Below are 16,969 nucleotides of genomic sequence, written 5' to 3'. Positions count from 1 at the left end.
AGTTCTCCTTTAATGCCACATTTAGGACATGTCAGCGTGTTGACACGATGGTTCAGTAGCAGTTCAGGTGTTTGTGATCAGATGCTCAGAATCTTCCTGCAACATTGATGCTGCTGTAGATCACACTGGAATCATCAGATCTGTTCAATAAGTGTAAAAAAAGACAAAATAAGATTAATCACACACATAAAACCTTGTTTCTCTGAGTCGCCTGCAGAGTTTTAGGGATTGGTTCAAATCTTTACCGGTGAGTAATGAAGTGCGCCTCACCTGGCAGAGTCAGCAGGACCACGATCCCTCACGTCTCCAGACTGACCTTCAGCCTTCACACTCGTGTTCCCTGTGTTTCTGTGGTGCTGGACGGTGGCGTACTGAACCTCGTCTTCATCTCCAGCGCTCTGAGGCTTCCTGGGTCTCTTGGGAGCGATGCTTGCGTACATCGAGTCATTCTGAACGCCTGAATCACTCGTGCTCATCTGATTCGTCTCCGCTGCGCTGATGTTTTCCTGAACGAACACACACAGTCCAGATGTTCACACTACAATCGGTCACTGTTCCTGGATCAACATTCCTGTCCGAAAATTTAATCCCACTACCCATAACTTGAATGATAGGTGAATAACACTGTTGAGAAGCACTTAATCCTGATTTTAAGCCTAAACATAAACTGTAAACTTGTCCCTCAAATCTGATTAGTTGATTGAAATGTTGTTCCAGGATCAACAAATATGTTGATCCAGAAACATGTTGTACTTTGAGAAATCACATTCACCCATTGGGATCATAATTGCATGAAAATGTGCTGAAATAGACACTATTTTAGACTTACCTGTGAAATGCCAGCTTGGACGCCAGTATCTCCTGCTTTCCTACTGGAGAGAAGAGAGATTGGAAACATACACTATAATTCGTAATTTCGTAATTTCGTTTGTAATTTTAACTGTAAAAAACTGTAAAAAAAAAGCAATAAAAAATGTTAATTGCTTAACAGTATGTACCCTTATATATACAGTGAAAAACTGTAATAGCTCTCACGGGACATTTCATGTAATTTCCCAGTAATATACTGTTAAATGTATGGATTTTGGAAGTACACTGTAAAAAAACTTACCGTTGCATTTACCGTACCCTACCGTAAAAAAATACGGTAGCAATTTTTGACTAATTTTACAAAGTTTTACATCATCAAACTAAAAATTACGGTAAAAAACTGGCAGCTGGTTGCCAGTACTTTACTGTTAAAAATACGGTATAAATATTTATGTTTTACGGCATTGAACTAAAGTTTACGGTAAAAAACTGGCAGCTGGTTGCAAGCGATTTACCGTAAAAAATATGGTGGTAATATTTTAGGTTTTATGGCAGTGATCTAAAGATTACGGGAAAAAACTGGCAGCTGTGGTTGCCAGTACTTTACCGTAAAAAATACGGTAGAAATATTTTATTTTTTTACGGCAATGAACTAAAGTTTACGGTAAAAAACTGGCAGCTGTGGTTGCCAGTACTTTACCATAAAAAATATTGTATTACAAACCAATTTGTCATAATAAAAGTTATTATTAACAATAATAAAGTTTGAATAAATAATAAAGTTTGAAGTTACCATTATGGAGATTAGTGTTTGCTGTAGGTGGGCAGTTGACCTTTAAATGTTTAACTTTAGATTGTTGTAACTGAGTTATAACAGCCAAATGAACAAAAAGAAAAGGTAAACAGGTGGTGTTGGTTATATTTTAACATAATCATCATTTGACCTGAATCACTGAGCTCATTTAGAGTCTAATCTCTGATTTAAATGTATATTGTTGATTACAGCATCACTGTGATTCTACAGAATAATATCCACATTTTTCAATATAATCTAAATGATTTCTTAAAGGGGTCATATAATGCCATTTTTGTAAGTGTTTTGTAAGCTAATATGATTATTTAGGGTCTAAATTAAAAGTTTGCAATATACTTTAATTAAAAATTCTCATTAGTATTGTAAGAAAACACTAATTTTACCTGGTCAAAAACAGCTCTGTTTTCAGCACGCCGTTTCAGTGCATGTGTCTTTAAATGATAATGAGCTTTGCTCACCCCGCCCCTCTGTTCTGTGCGTACACCGTTTCTAACACAATAACCACGTGTTGTTCATTATAAACGTGGGATTATGAATTATATTGAGAACGTCGTACATAGAAAACATGCCGTAATGTACCCTGAGTGTAAACCTTAGATGCATTCATCGTGAAGCCTGCAGCAAGGTTTGCAAATTTCGCAAAGATTAATATAAATACTAATATAAAGGTTAATAATACATTACACTCACATCTTCTGGAGGTTCAGCAGGAACACGTTGGTACCGATCCGTTTTTTCTCGTTTGTAAAGCTGTCTGGTGTGAAATGATTCGCGCAAACATGAAAGCATGGACGATCGTGGGGAATCCCCGCGTCAATCCTTTGGGCATATCCCTTCAAAAACAAAACTCAGCCACTGCATCTTCAACGGCTCGGATTTAGAAACATCCAAATGACTGCTGTGCTCCTTATTACATCTAAGAACAGAACTCCACAATCGCTTAGACGCCATTCTGCTCCAGCATATCACCAATGGCGGACTACAGACGACAGCTGTCACAGCTCGCTCAGGGCGGGTCTTGTGTTGAAACACGGCTGTCAATCACAATCGCGGGAGGGGCGTTGGATATTATGACGTCACAATATCGAACGGCTTGATTTCAGAGAGGGTCAAACATATAAGGAGATTAAAACAAAACCACTGGATGGATTTTTATCATGATAGGATGGTTGTGTACAGGCACTGCCAACAGACATTTCAGTGCAATCAACTTGTAAAAGTGCATGTACCATTATATGACCCCTTTAAAGGTGCAATGTGTGATATTTCTGAGGATCTATTGACAGAAATGCAATATAAGATCCATAACTATGTTTTCAGTGGTGTATAAAGACCTTACTTAATGAACCATTATGTTTTTATTACCTTAGAATGAGTCATTTATATGTACATAACCGCGGCCACCCCTTCTATGAAGGTCGCCATATCGTGACGTCGTGTTTCTACCGTAGCCAACAGCGAACAGACAGACGCGTTTCATCACTAACTTGAATGAGAAGCAGCAGAAAAAGACGCGGCTTCCTACGTCGGCCACCGTAGCCTCTCATTCGAGTTTGAAATTTCAAGGAAAGGCCGCGAATTATTGACCGATTGCAATTCGCAAATCTCACCACTAGATGCCGCTAAAAATCACACACTGCACCTTTAAAAGTTGGTCTGATATAAAAACAACAAAAAACAAACTTTCTTAGAGGCACACACAGACATCAAGATTCAGTGTATGAATCTCAACAATGGTGACAAAAAGAATATTCAGGTAGGAAAAAGACAATTCAGAACATTATTTATTCATACCGCAATGCATGATGGGAGCCATGAATGAGTTTTGATTGGTGGCACCCAGAATGCACTGCAACATGCTTTATCATTAGGCTTGTTTGAGATGAGCAAAATCTGCGCAGAATCGATCACCGGTGATCAGCGCGAGATGGATGCCGGTTAGAAATGTGTCCGAGTGCGGTCCGCCTTGCTCTGATGTCATGCTGACGTATGTCAAAAATCTCTCGCGAGCGCAAGGCACACCTGTCGGATTCTGCAGTCGCGCGCAGTTGCTCTCCACCGACTGCGCTGATCAAAAGCATGATGGGAAACGACTTGCTGACGACACAGCTTAATGTTCATTGGTTTAAACAACCGTGATGTATTGTTCTCTTTTAAAATGTTTGATTTTAAAACTCTGATATCATGTTTTATGTGTATACGTTATGTGATAATATTCCCAAACTATCTCAGTGCGATCTCTATGGGTTATGCAATGTAATTTTTATGTAGCCTAAAAAAAGAAAGAAAAAAAACACGTCTGTATTAAAGAAAAAAGACTGATAAACATGTATTATATAAGTAGGCTACTTTGGGTGTCTTGTTAATTATATTTATTTTCATATAAAAGCAACAGAACTTAAATTCCATCCAGTTTATTAGCAACACTGTGCAGGAGCGTGAATCCAGTGAATCCCGCGATATCCGCCTTTGATCTCGCAGGTGTCAGATCCACTATGAGAAGAGAGAACTGTCCGGCTTGCCTGCGCTTTTTTCACTCCTCCCCTCACTGCAGCCGCCTACTCTCGCATACATTTCAGGCGAGGCGAGGCGCATCTCAAACAAGCCTATTGTCACCATTGTTGAGATTCACAGGCTGATTGTTGATGTCTGTGTGTCCAAATAAAATGTTTTTTCAAAGTCTTTTGATCAGAACAAATTTTAAGAAAGCTTTTTGACTATATTGAAAATGCTGAAAATTGTACACTGTAGAATCACAGGCTGCTGTAATCAACAAGGTAAACCTGACTCTCTAAATGAGTTGTGTGATTCAGGTCAAATGATAATTATGTCAACACATAACCAACACCACCTGATCAATTTTTCTTTTTGTTCATTTGAGAGTTATAACTCTAATGTAGGGCTGGGCGATATATCGCACGATATTGTTATGCGCATCTCGTCAGTAAAGCCGGTTCCTTGATTAGTAGTAAATCGCCATCACCTGCTTTCAGATGGAGCGGCATTTACTACAAAGAGCCGTAATTAACTGACAAGCTGAGCCATATCGCATCAATATCGCGGACGTATCGCCAGCGATATTTAATGCGATATGGCTCAGCTTGTCAGTTAACTACGGCTCTTTGTACACAGCAAAAACTCCAGTGTTAATTTAACACTCGAGTGTATATGAACACTCAAGAGTGTTGAAGTTAATGAGATGATTAAGTGATAAATTTAGTGATGATTGAGCATTATTGAAGACACCTGATGTTAACAAGCAGAATCACTGAAGGAGAAAATCACAAATTGTAAGTTACCATTATGGCGATGATTGTTTACTTTAGTTGGGCTCTTGAGCCTTTTATGTTTACTGTAGACTTTGTTTGGCTGTTGTATCTGAGCTATAACTGCCAGTTGAACAAAGAAAAAAAGTGATCTGATGCTGTTGGTTATATTATGACATTCATCATTTGAACTTGATCACTGAACTCATTAAGATCCTTCTTTCTGACTTTGATGTATGTTGTTGGTTACAGCATAACTGTGAATCTGCATAAATGCCCAGAATTTTTTATGTAATATAAAGGATTTCTTAAAAGTTGTTTAAAAAAAAGTCTTTCTTTTAGGCACACACAGAAATCAAGATTCAGTCAATGCATGATCACTCAACAATGGTGACGAGCAGAATATTCAATTAGGAAAAGTAAATTACATAGACAATTCAGATCATAATTTATTCATACCGCAATGCATGATGGGAGCCATTAATTAGTTGTGATTGGTGGCAGCCACTGCAACATGCTTTATTATTGGCACCATTGTTGAGATTCACAGGCTGATTATTGATGTCTGTGTTTCTAAATAAATTCATTTGAAAGTCTTTTGATCAGAACAATGTTTGTTAAATATTTTGAATTATAATTAAAGTACTGATAACCGTAGGCTGAAGAATCACAAAACTGCTGCTAACAAGTTAAACCAAACTATCTCAATAAGTTTCATTTTTCAGATCACAGCATGATTATGTCTATACACAACCAACACTATCAGATAACATTTTACTTTGTTCATTTAACTGTTATAAATCAATAACAGCAGTCAAACAACAGTAAAATCTAAAGTAAACATATAATGGACTAGACCCCAACTAAAGCAAACACCCATCACCATAATGGTAACTTACAATTTGTGATTTTCTCCTTCGGTGATTCTGCTTGTTAACATCAGGTGTCTTCAATAATGCTCAATAATCACTTAATTAATCTCTTAATTATCTCATTAACTTTAACACTCTTGAGTGTTCATTTAACACTCTTATTTTAACACTTTACACTCTTGAGTGTGGACTCATATACACTCACAGCCCCAGGAGTGTTAATTTAACACCGCTCCATCTGAAAGCAGATGATGGTGATTTACTATAATCAAGGGAACCGGCTTTACTGATGAGATGCGCCTAACAATATCGTGCGATATATCGCCCAGCCCTACTCTAATGTTATTATTTTAAGGGTCAAGAGCCCAACTAAAGCAAACACTGATCACCATAATAGTGACTTAAAGAGAGACTTTCTCCTTTGGTCATTCTGCTTGTTAACATCAGGTGTCTTCAATAATGGTCAATCATCACTCAATCAATCACTAATTTATCTCATTAACTTTAACACTCTTGAGTCTGGAGCCAAATAAACTCACAGGAGAGTTCATTTAACAGTGGAGTTTTTTCTGTGAGTTCATGGGTGGAATAAACATATGGCAGGACTTTTACTTTCTGACCCCTGGACTTTCCACCTCTGGTTATATACATTTGGGGTTTATATTACATCATATATTGTTTAAAGAATGTTTATGGCATTATTTGGAGTCATGTGTGTGTCACCATGATGGTGTTTTGTATTTGTGTGTATGACACTGTGCACCTTCTTAATATTAACATGTGCCTCAGTTTGTGGAAAACTAATAGTGTACTTTAAATCATAATGTGCTTTTCTTTTTTACCACCTGTATTGTTATGATGGTTATCAGTATAGACCATTTTGCAAGATGTAAACAACACTGGTCCAGAAACACTTCCTGTTTCAGTTTGTAACTGGTTTCTTTATTTTACATTTAAAGAAAACATCTTAAAGATGTTTGTTTAACTTTTTAAATCAGTTTTATATGTTCTGTTGGTTGTATTTTATCCCAACATTTATGTAGTGTTAAAAAACTGAAACAGGAAGTGGTTCTGGACCAGTGTTGTTTACATCTTGCAAAATGGTCTATATTACAAAAATATAAAGCAGACTTTAATACTTTAGTGAAATTGAATGATAACGTTTAATATAAGGTTTGTCCCCTGAAAACTAAAAGGTTACTACTTTCTTTTTTTATGGTAAAGTACTGGGAACCACAGCTGATGTTTTTTTACCACACATTTAAATCCTGCTGATGTTTTTGTTTTGTTTTGTTTTTTGTTTTATTTTTTTGTAAATTTAAGTCCAAAGTAAGGTTGCTACCATATTTTTTTACGGTAAAATACTGGCAACCAAGGTGACGTTTTTTACCGTAAATTTCACAGGTTTTTTTTAACATTGTGTTTTTTTGCCCATAAATGTAAGTCCCATAAAACATAAAAGGTTGCCACCATATTTTTTACGGTAAAATACTGGCAACCACAGCTGCCGTTTTTTTTACCGTAAATTTCAGGTAAATTTTTAACAGTGTGCAGTATCTATATCATGGAAAAACACATCTTAAAAGGGGGAAAACAGGATTGAATAGAACCGTTATAGAATTACTTAAATACACCATATATTGTATAGTATGTGTGTTCCACAGCAGTTTTCTCTTACCTTGTGATTTTTATCACCACAGCAATAATGCAGATGCCGATGAGCGCCACCCCGATCCCAGCAGCTGTGTGCACACCTGTGCTCTGGCCACCTGAGTGAAGAGAAACATCATTCACACAGCTGATAATGACACCAGCATAAGAGCCAACGGCACATATCAATACCTGCAGCTGTTTCAGACACGAACAAAGACACAGACGCTGATCTCCCAGATCCATGTTTATTCTGAGCCTCACAGTAGAAGCGTCCACTGAAACTGGAGTTAAAGCTGGAGATGCTGAAACTCTGTCCAGATCCAACAGCTGAGGTTTCATTCTCCTTAAACCAGCTGAAGTTCAGAGCAGGAGGGTTTGAGTCACTTCTGCAGTTCAGAGTCACTGAATCTCCCTCCACTATTACTCCAGACGGACTGACCGACACTGAGATGCTCTTCGGAGGATCTGAAAAAAGACTATAAATTACTCACAGTGCATCATTTGATGAGTCTGGACTGAATTTGTCTGAAAGCTGAGAGTGTGTGTTACATCTGACGCTGAGAGTGACGGCAGGAGACGGCAGATGTTCCTGATCTCTCGCTGCACAGCTGTAGTTTCCCGTATCATCACTGCTGACCGACCGCAGAGTCAGCCGATTCCCGACGCTCGACTTTGATAAAGACTCGCCGTTTTTATACCAGATAAAGTCTGTTCTGTCTGAGAGGTTACAGGTGCTCTTACACAATAAAGCAGGGGAATCTTTCTCAACGACCTCTTCAGGAATCTCCACTCTGAGCTCTGAATCACACACAAATCATCATTTATATTTATATGAAAGAACAGATTAAATCTGTCAGTGCAATATTAGTTTGACTGTACCTGTGACTTTGAGCTCAATCCCAGGATAACCCAGAAATCTTTGTTTTTCTTCATTTGTAATGAGTCTGATGCAGTACATTCCTTCATCCTCACGTCTCACATTACTGAGTCTGAGAGCGAATGTTCGGTCTTTATTGGGGAAATACTGAACTCTGCCTTCGTAATCTGGAAGATCCAACAGATTGATGGACTTCTCTTTATCTGGGTTTACTGTCCAAAATTCCTCTGTCACAGTGAGACGATCTGGGTGTTTATAAGTGGCTGATAAAAGTGTTGTTGAACCCTTTAGGACACATTTCATCATATTTGTGTACTGAACCTTCCATTCCTGACTGCAAATCCCTGGAAAATAGAAAACAGGAAAATACTGATTTTGACCATCTGTGTGTTTTTACTTTTCTCTTCAACACAAAAGCAGTTCTTCTACTTCAGTATTGGCTTTGCTTGTTTTTATATAGTTAAAAAGACACCAATCCTACTCATGCTCTCTATACCAAATATTCTACACTGAAAAAAACTACTTGTAAGATTTACTTAATAAAATCCTCGTAACAATTTGCACAAGTATATTTTAAGTAAATTTTACTGCCATAATATCAAGTACAACTTACGTGTCATTATCAAGTAAAATCTACTTAGTATTGAACGTAACGCTCATGAAGAAATTAAGTAAAAATTACCTATTTACATTTCATTTAGAAGTTATATTTATTTAAAGTAATTAAGTAAAGTTTATTTATTGTTTTATAATTAGGAAGCTTGCTTTTATGAAATTATGAAGTAAATCTTACCATTTAATGAAGTAAATAAGTAGATTTTATTTAAGTTTTTTTGTTTTCATTTACTTAGTTTTATGAAATTATAATACTCCCTACAATTATGTAAACATTACTCATTTCTTTTTTATAAATAATCATGAACATAAATTAACATTTTCTCTATATTTTTCACAAATCACACAATTAAAATACAATTAAACAGTTTATTTATTTTTCAGTCATCAAAAAATTCTTCATACAAAAATGGACATTCAGTCATCTCTTGACACAGGTGCATTCAGTAAAATTTCAGAATTATACTGTCACCCTTGTTTTAAACATAAAAATGTATTTAAAAAAAATTCATGCAAAACATTCAACATTCAAAACAGCACTCTGAAATAGTGAACTTTAAAGAATACTGTACCATTACAACTTTAATGTATTAAAACATCAACAAATGAAAGTTTAAACAGTTATATCATACCATAGCATTTAATACAACTTCATCTTCAATCTTTGAACTTTTGGGGAGAGTTTAAAGGACGAGTTTGGTATTTTACACATAAAGCCCTGTTTTCAGATCGTTTCTGATTAAATAGAACAGTTAAGATTGAAATTTGGACATGCTTCTGGCCCGAGAATTTTTGGTTTCTGTGTTAGCAAAAAAAAAAAAAAAAAAAAAACATTTCCGTTGGCGGAGTAATATCGTACCTCACAGCACATCCAATATAAGTCAATGGAGTTAGACAAAAACTATGATAAAACCTGTTGGAAAGCATATTTTACAGCGATTTTTGTGTGAGCACATCAGTGAACACCCCTGACCACTCGGTGAGTTTCACATCTTTGTAAACGAAAGTTTAATGCGTTTTAGGAAGGATTGTTCCAGTGCACCTATGCATTCATCTTCGGAACACAAATTAAGATATTTTTGATTAAATCTGAGAGAGCCTCACTCCTCCATAGGCTTCTAAGACACTATAACTTGCTGGCCCAGAAAATTTATTAAAGACATCGTTAATATAGTCCAAGTGACTACAGTGGCTCAATCTTAAGTTTATAAAGCGACGAGAATACTTTTTGTGCGAAAAAACAAACAAAAATAACGACTTTATTCCACTTCCTTCTCTCTGGGCCTCGGGTCTTTTCACGTAGTGTTTAAGCGCAGTGTGTCTGTGTTGTACGTCACACGTAGGCTCACTATTGGGCGACGCTGGTCATGTGTGTAATACGTGGTGACGAAAAAAGTATTCTTGTCGCTTTATAAACTTAAGATTGAGCCACTGTAGTCACTTGGACTATGTTAAAGGGATAGTTCACTTTGATATTCATTTTTGATATGTTTTAGCTTACCTCGAGGGCATCCAAGATGTAGGTGTCTTTGTTTCCGCAGTAGTTTCAATTTTGATATTTTTAGGTCAAACCGTTCTTGTCTGTCAGTCATATAATGCAGGTCTGTGGTCACTGTCTCAAAACACAAGCACAGAGTCCAAATTAAACAATTCCCCATCGTCCAAATGAAACAATTCCCCATCATAAGTACACATTGATGGCCTAAGACACGAAACGAGCGGTTTGTGTGAGAAAACGAACAGTATTTATATCGTTTTAAGCTCTTGAAAACAGCACACCGTCCAAATGATCTGACGGCGCGGGCGGGTATAGATGTATACACTAGATGTCGCCTTCTCTACTGCAGTTCATTGGAACGAAACCGTAGCCCAGCGACATCTAGTGTATACATCTATACCCGCCCGCGCCGTCAGATCATTTGGACGGTGTGCTGTTTTCAAGAGCTAAAAACGATATAAATACTGTTCGTTTTCTCACACAAACCGCTCGTTTCGTGTCTTAGGCCATCAATGTGTACTTATGATGGGGAATTGTTTCATTTGGATGATGGGGAATTGTTTAATTTGGACTCTGTGCTTGTGTTTTGAGACAGTGACCACAGACCTGCATTATATGACTGACAGACAAGAACGGTTTGACCTAAAAATATCAAAATTGAAACTACTGCGGAAACAAAGACACCTACATCTTGGATGCCCTCGAGGTAAGCTAAAACATATAAAAATTAATTTCAAAGTGAACTATCCCTTTAACGATGTCTTTAATACATTTTCTGGGCCAGCAAGTTATAGTGTCTTAGAAGCAATATGGAGGAGTGATCCGGCACTCAGATTTAATCAAAAATATCTTAATTTGTGTTCCGAAGATGAGCGAAGGTCTTATGGGGTTGGAACAACATGAGAGTAATTACTGACAAAATTTTCATTTTTGGGTGAACAAACCCTTTAAGTGTAAAATACCGAACTTGTCCTTTAAGAAGGCTGGATACATCGATTGGATCTTCTCCATCAGCACCATGGACAACCAGTATTTTGATGATGTGCTGAGTGATGTCACTGCAGCTGTCCTCCTGCATACAGTTTAGAAAAAGAAAAAATATAATTATTTTGAGAAACAAAAATATAAAGTGACTTCATTATCATAACAGAATGAACACACACATAATCGAAACCATATGTTCTTTTTTAGTATGTTAACCCTTTGATGCGTACGATTAAACCTGTGTGATTATATAGTGCATTTCAGGCATTTAAATACACCTAAGTATAGTTACCACACACATTGTGTAGGTAACTATAAAGTTACTCTCTTTTTTTCTCCCACTTCACCGTATTCAGTAAGAAAATTCAAACTTTTCCATACAACAGTCAAAGGTAACTTATAACGTTAGGCCTACTTCAGCAGGAAAGCGGTTAACGTTAATTTTAAGCAGGGGCGGGTCTACGTGGTGGCCAGGGGGGGCACCGGCCCCCCCTGAAATTCGATTGGCCACCCCAGGTGCCCCCCCCTATAGATGTCTTGTGATTGGTTCATTTTACAGCCAATCAGTTTAGACTCTACTGAAGTTCGCGATTCAAAGAAGTGCAGCCGCGCCAGAGAAACAACGGTTGTCGCGGTCGCAGACTTGGACTTTTACTTTATCAATCAAGAGTGTGAAGTCAAGACACCAAACAGAGCTGCCAGTCACCACCGAAACAGAAGTTTTAGTTCCAGAAGTTCCGGCTGTTTTAGTTGAGGTCTGCCTTCTTTCTTTTTCGACTGTTTTCCTCTCTTTCTGTTAGAGCTGCCAACTCTCACGCATTCACCGTGAGACACACGCTATTTATTACGAAATTCAAACAATAAATGCCGTTTTGGCGCTTGTAAATGTGACGTGACAGATCCCTAGCGCACGTGAACCGATCATCTATGAATGAATGAACACTGAAAGATACAGTACAACTTACCGAAATGTATTCCTCATACAAAATATCGATCAATCAGTGTTTTTCATCAGCGTGAAGAGGTCAATAACATAGCTGGAGAACAATTATGTCACATTTACCTCAGGAAAGCCATTTAATGAACATTGTAGCGACTAAGTACCACTAAATGCTACTGGTTGATGACTGATAGCTTACTTTCTTACGTGAATTCAATAAGGCTCATGATCACACTCTCATTGTTAAAGTTGAACATTTATTCGTCTTCCTTTTAGACAAACGCCTGTCATTTGAACACAGTAAAAAACTGTTCGCCTCCTCAATCATCCCACACCTGAGTGACAAACAGTTGACCTTAAATAACCCCAGGCCACAGGCAAAACACCCAAACAATGAAAACACCACCCTCCAGTGGTTGGGGGAAAAACTTAAAGAAAAACATGGCTCCTACAAACATAATATAGGCTATAGCACATAGTTGGCAAGAAAAAATAGCTATAGAGAGTATTTAGCTAAATATGTGTTCTATATTACATATTTGTTATATTTTTACTTGTATCATTAAATAAAGTTGTTATTATAATAAAAAAATGCATTATATTTAACCTTCAATAATAGCCAGCTGACAGGGCTCTCTGTGTTTACAGCATTAGGTGAGTAGTTTTTTTCTTGAGAAAAAATAATCTTGTGTAGCCTACCTAATATTTATCCAAATAAGTCAATATTAAATCAAATCACAATAATTGAATTGAAATAATAAAAAAGCGTAGCTTAGCCTACTAGTAATTGAACCATGTAAACATTGTAACATGTTGTCACTAAACCTAATAAAATTCAGTTTAGTTACTAAAATGTTAGTGACAATCACAATACACTTATTGTGTAATAAGTGTATTGTTTACCCCCCCCCCCCCTCACTCCAAGCTAAACTCAAAAGTTGGCAGCTATTATTGTTTCTAAACTAAAGACTGTTCTTTAATATATTAGCAGAGCACAATGTAATGGTTCCATATTTTATTTTTAAACTGTGGTGTTTTCATTTGAAGTGTTACAGTGCTAAAACTTTAACTCTGTGTTACTCAGCTTTTTTGTAAATTAATATGAAAGAAATGTTGAATGAAACACTATGATGTTTTGGCCAAACCATTTGAATTATTTATTTATTTATTTATTTATTTATTTATTTATTAATTATTTGAAAGAGATTGTGAATAAAACTACTGTATATTGTAATGGCCAAACTACTTATTAAAAGAAAATAATTGACATCGTTTCTGCTTCTGGGGTTTTAAAATTGCTCATTATTAAAATTGCTTTTATTTTATAAACTTGTTAGTTTTATGGAAACACTAAAAATAATAAACACTGGCTCTCAAATTTAACTTAATGGATATATACAGGGATGACAAAAAACTAAATTAATCAAAAATATGCTGTATTACTACATTTGTTTACAAGTAACTTTATTTAAGTAAAAAAAAAAACATAATAATATCAATAGGATTTACGTAATATACTGTAGAATTTAGCTTTTTTTTTTTTGGTCACTGGCGGCCACCCCGTTTGGAGGCAGTGCCCCAGCATGGCCCCCCCACTGAAAATGCTCTAGACACGCCCCTGATTTTAAGGCCTAATCATGTTAGCAAGCTACTAGCAGTTACAACTGTATCCAATCAGTTTGAAATTTTTACACGAAAAACAGTGCTTTATCTATAAACTATTGAAAACTTTTCCGATTAAATATACGTTAACTAATGCAACTTATGAAGTGAAATGTAAGGGTTATAACGTTAATGTACTGTGGATAACCCAGACGCATTACACTAATATGAGATCATGTTATAAGATGAGCATTCATGTTTATTGAGTCATGTAAACAAGAATCATCAATCAAAATCCACACAGACCCATGTTTTATTAAATGTAAAACAGAAAGACAAACTTACCTCAAACACGACAAAAAGCAGCCACGCAGCAGCTCGCCAATCCGTCTGACCCAAAGTGGCAGTTAAGACTCTTGTCCAAACACGCATGTGCGGATTCAAACGCGCTATACTTTTCGATTAAAATTTACTTAAAATTACTATGTTTATGTGAAGTGACTATAAAATGTTTAAATATTACATGCAAATATATAATAAGATTTACTCTTTCCAACCAGTTAATTTATTACATGAATTAAATGTGTAGATATTTAAAATTTTACTTAGAAAATTCTAGTTCTCATTGAATTTTAATTTTATAAAGTAAACATTATGATGGTTAATTTAATATATATTACTATACCAAAAAGTTCGTTTTTACAGTGTAGTAACATGCCACCCAGAGGATAACAAACACTTTACATGAACACAAACATGGCGCCAATAGCGTCAATTTGCTTATTTGATGTGTGATATATATCGGATTTTTGACATAGACATTAAACTGTCTTTATTCACCTGAAAGATGGAGGTTTCTTCAGCGTGCACTGTAAAAAAGAATACATTGATTCTATTAATATCTAATTAATAAAAATGAGGCAACAGATTACAAGCAATATTATTAATTAAATTTAACAAATTAGAATTGAGTAATAATTAATCAAATGAATTCCTTAAAAGTTAACCATTTAAAATGAGTAAAATTTACAAAATATCTTTTATTGCCAACATTGAAGACACCTGGTTAACAAGCAGAATCACTGAAGGAGAAAACCATAATTAAAGTTACCATTGTGGAGATCAGTGTGTGTTTTAGTTGGGCTCTTGACCTTAAATTATTAACTTTAAGTTTTGTTTGGCTGCTGTACATGAGTTATAACAGCCAGATGAACAAAGAGAAAAGGTGATCTGATGATGTTGGTTGTGATGTAACAATCATTATTTCACAATCATTAGACCTGAATCACTGAACCTCAAATAGAGTCCAATTTATAAGTTAAGTTAACTTTATTAACTACAGCAGTATAATATTTTTAACCCTTTCAATGAAATCCAAAAGATCAAATCAATTAAAAAAATATATATATATATGTTTATATATATGTTTTTTTTAGGCACAAACATAATTCAAGATTTTGCGTATGAATCTCAGCAATGGTGACAAACAGATCACCTCTGAACATAAGCTCATTATTTATTCATGCAGCAATGCATGATGGGAGCCATGAATGAGTTTTGATTGGTGGAACCCAGAATGCACTGCAACATGCTTTATTATTGTCACCATTGTTGAGATTCACAGGCTGATTATTGATGTCTGTGTGTCTCCTTTTTATGTCAGAGAAACTTTTTAGAAATTATTTGCCTTACATTGTAAAAGTTAAAAAATATTGGACTCTATATGAGGTTCAGTGATTCAGGTCAAATGATTGTGAATTAATGATTATGTTAAAACACAACCAACACCATCAGATCACCTTTTCTCTTTGTTCATCTGGCTGTTATAACTCATGTACAGCAGCTAAACATAACTTAAAGTTAATAATTTAAGGGTCAAGAGCCCAACTAAAACACACACTGATCTCCACAATGGTGACTTTAATTATGGTTTTCTCCTTCAGTGATTCTGCTTGTTAACATCAGGTGACTTCAATGTTGGCAATAAAAGATATTTTGTAAATTTTACTCATTTTAAATGGTTAACTTTTAAGGAATTCATTTGATTAATTATTACTCAATTCTAATTTGTTAAATTTAATTAATAATATTGCTTGTAATCTGTTGCCTCATTTTTATTAATTAGATATCAATAAAATCAATGTATTCTTTTTTACAGTGTGTGTGTGTGTGTGTGTGTGTGTGTGTGTGTGTGTGTGTGTGTGTGTGTGTGTGTGTGTGTGTGTGTGTGTGTAAGAATTAGGTTCAGACTCACCAGGAATCACAAGCAGAGAAATCAGAGAGAAAAGACCAAACATTCTGGAAGACACGAGGAGGATTGTTACAATTACACAAATGTATGACTGACGCGTGTTTATACTTATAAAACAAGTATACTTAATATATCATATTAAATAATCTCTCTATTAAAGCTGAAACATGTTTTTGCATTGTATAATATATGTGTCCTACCTTACTGTAATCTGCAGGGTCTGAGTGTAAAAACTGCATATGATCTCTATGCAAGAGTTACACACATCCTGTCTTTCTTCACTTCCTCTGAATGAGTGCAAAACACTCCTCTTCCAGTCAAACGACACTAGTGCTAGATAACACTCTCACAAACAAATATATATTTAATATATTATTATTTTGAAATATGATTCCACAAACCCATGAAAATGTCTGATTATGATTAAATGCCCAGAAGTCACTCAAGTCTCTCTAAATCTGTATTAATGCATATATTCAGTCCCAGAGGAGCTGAACTGAAGACACTGAAACGTCATCGTCACATTCACATGGCACTAAAAATGACACTTCTGTAGAGCCGCTTCCTTTTTCTCTTTTAAGTGTATGCTGACGCAAGATAATGTTCATCATGAACTCTTGAGAAACAGCTTCTCTTTGACTTCATTTAAACTATCATCAACACAAACACAAATCACCTCAGATATTTCACATAAACACAGAGTAAAAGGCAAAAATCAAGAGGATTTGATGATTTCATAATTGATAATTCACTGTAATTCCTGAATCTCACAAAGACGAGCCTCTTG

At 35.8% G+C, this 16,969-nt stretch overlaps 1 protein-coding gene across 2 annotated transcripts; it reads right to left on the bottom strand.

The window, feature by feature from the left end:
* Positions 1-53: 53 nt before the first annotated feature.
* LOC308688349 (pregnancy-specific beta-1-glycoprotein 5-like) lies at positions 54-16,437 on the bottom strand. 2 transcript variants are annotated; one of them, XM_081361352.1, is made up of 9 exons: positions 16,383-16,435; positions 16,186-16,229; positions 8,295-8,636; positions 7,965-8,213; positions 7,605-7,880; positions 7,441-7,531; positions 830-869; positions 271-506; positions 54-140 (listed from the first exon to the last, which is right to left on the bottom strand). In XM_081361352.1, the coding sequence occupies exons 2-9, from the start codon at positions 16,226-16,228 to the stop codon at positions 86-88; spliced, it is 1,332 nt and encodes a 443-aa protein (XP_081217478.1). In that variant the 5' UTR covers position 16,229; positions 16,383-16,435; the 3' UTR covers positions 54-85. The 2 variants fall into 2 exon arrangements, with proteins under 2 accessions (XP_081217478.1, XP_081217479.1); XM_081361353.1 differs by lacking the exon at positions 16,186-16,229 and having other exon boundaries at positions 16,383-16,437.
* Positions 16,438-16,969: the final 532 nt, after the last annotated feature.

Source organism: Scardinius erythrophthalmus (genome assembly GCF_964197995.2).
Source record: "Scardinius erythrophthalmus genome assembly, chromosome: 3".
Lineage (NCBI taxonomy): Eukaryota > Metazoa > Chordata > Actinopteri > Cypriniformes > Leuciscidae > Scardinius > Scardinius erythrophthalmus.
Note: the sequence above shows the minus strand (reverse complement) of the source record. Positions and strands in the feature narration are given on the sequence as shown.

Bases quoted from the DNA above. Each gene is read 5' to 3' on its own strand.
- LOC308688349 (XM_081361352.1), bottom strand. From the start codon at position 16,228: ATGTTTGGTCTTTTCTCTCTGATTTCTCTGCTTGTGATTCCTG. The intron at 507-829 runs GTAAGTCTAAAA...GTGTTCGTTCAG, and splicing joins TCCAAGCTGGCATTTCACAG to GAAAACATCAGCGCAGCGGA. The intron at 141-270 runs GTGAGGCGCACT...CTTATTGAACAG, and splicing joins GGTCCTGCTGACTCTGCCAG to ATCTGATGATTCCAGTGTGA.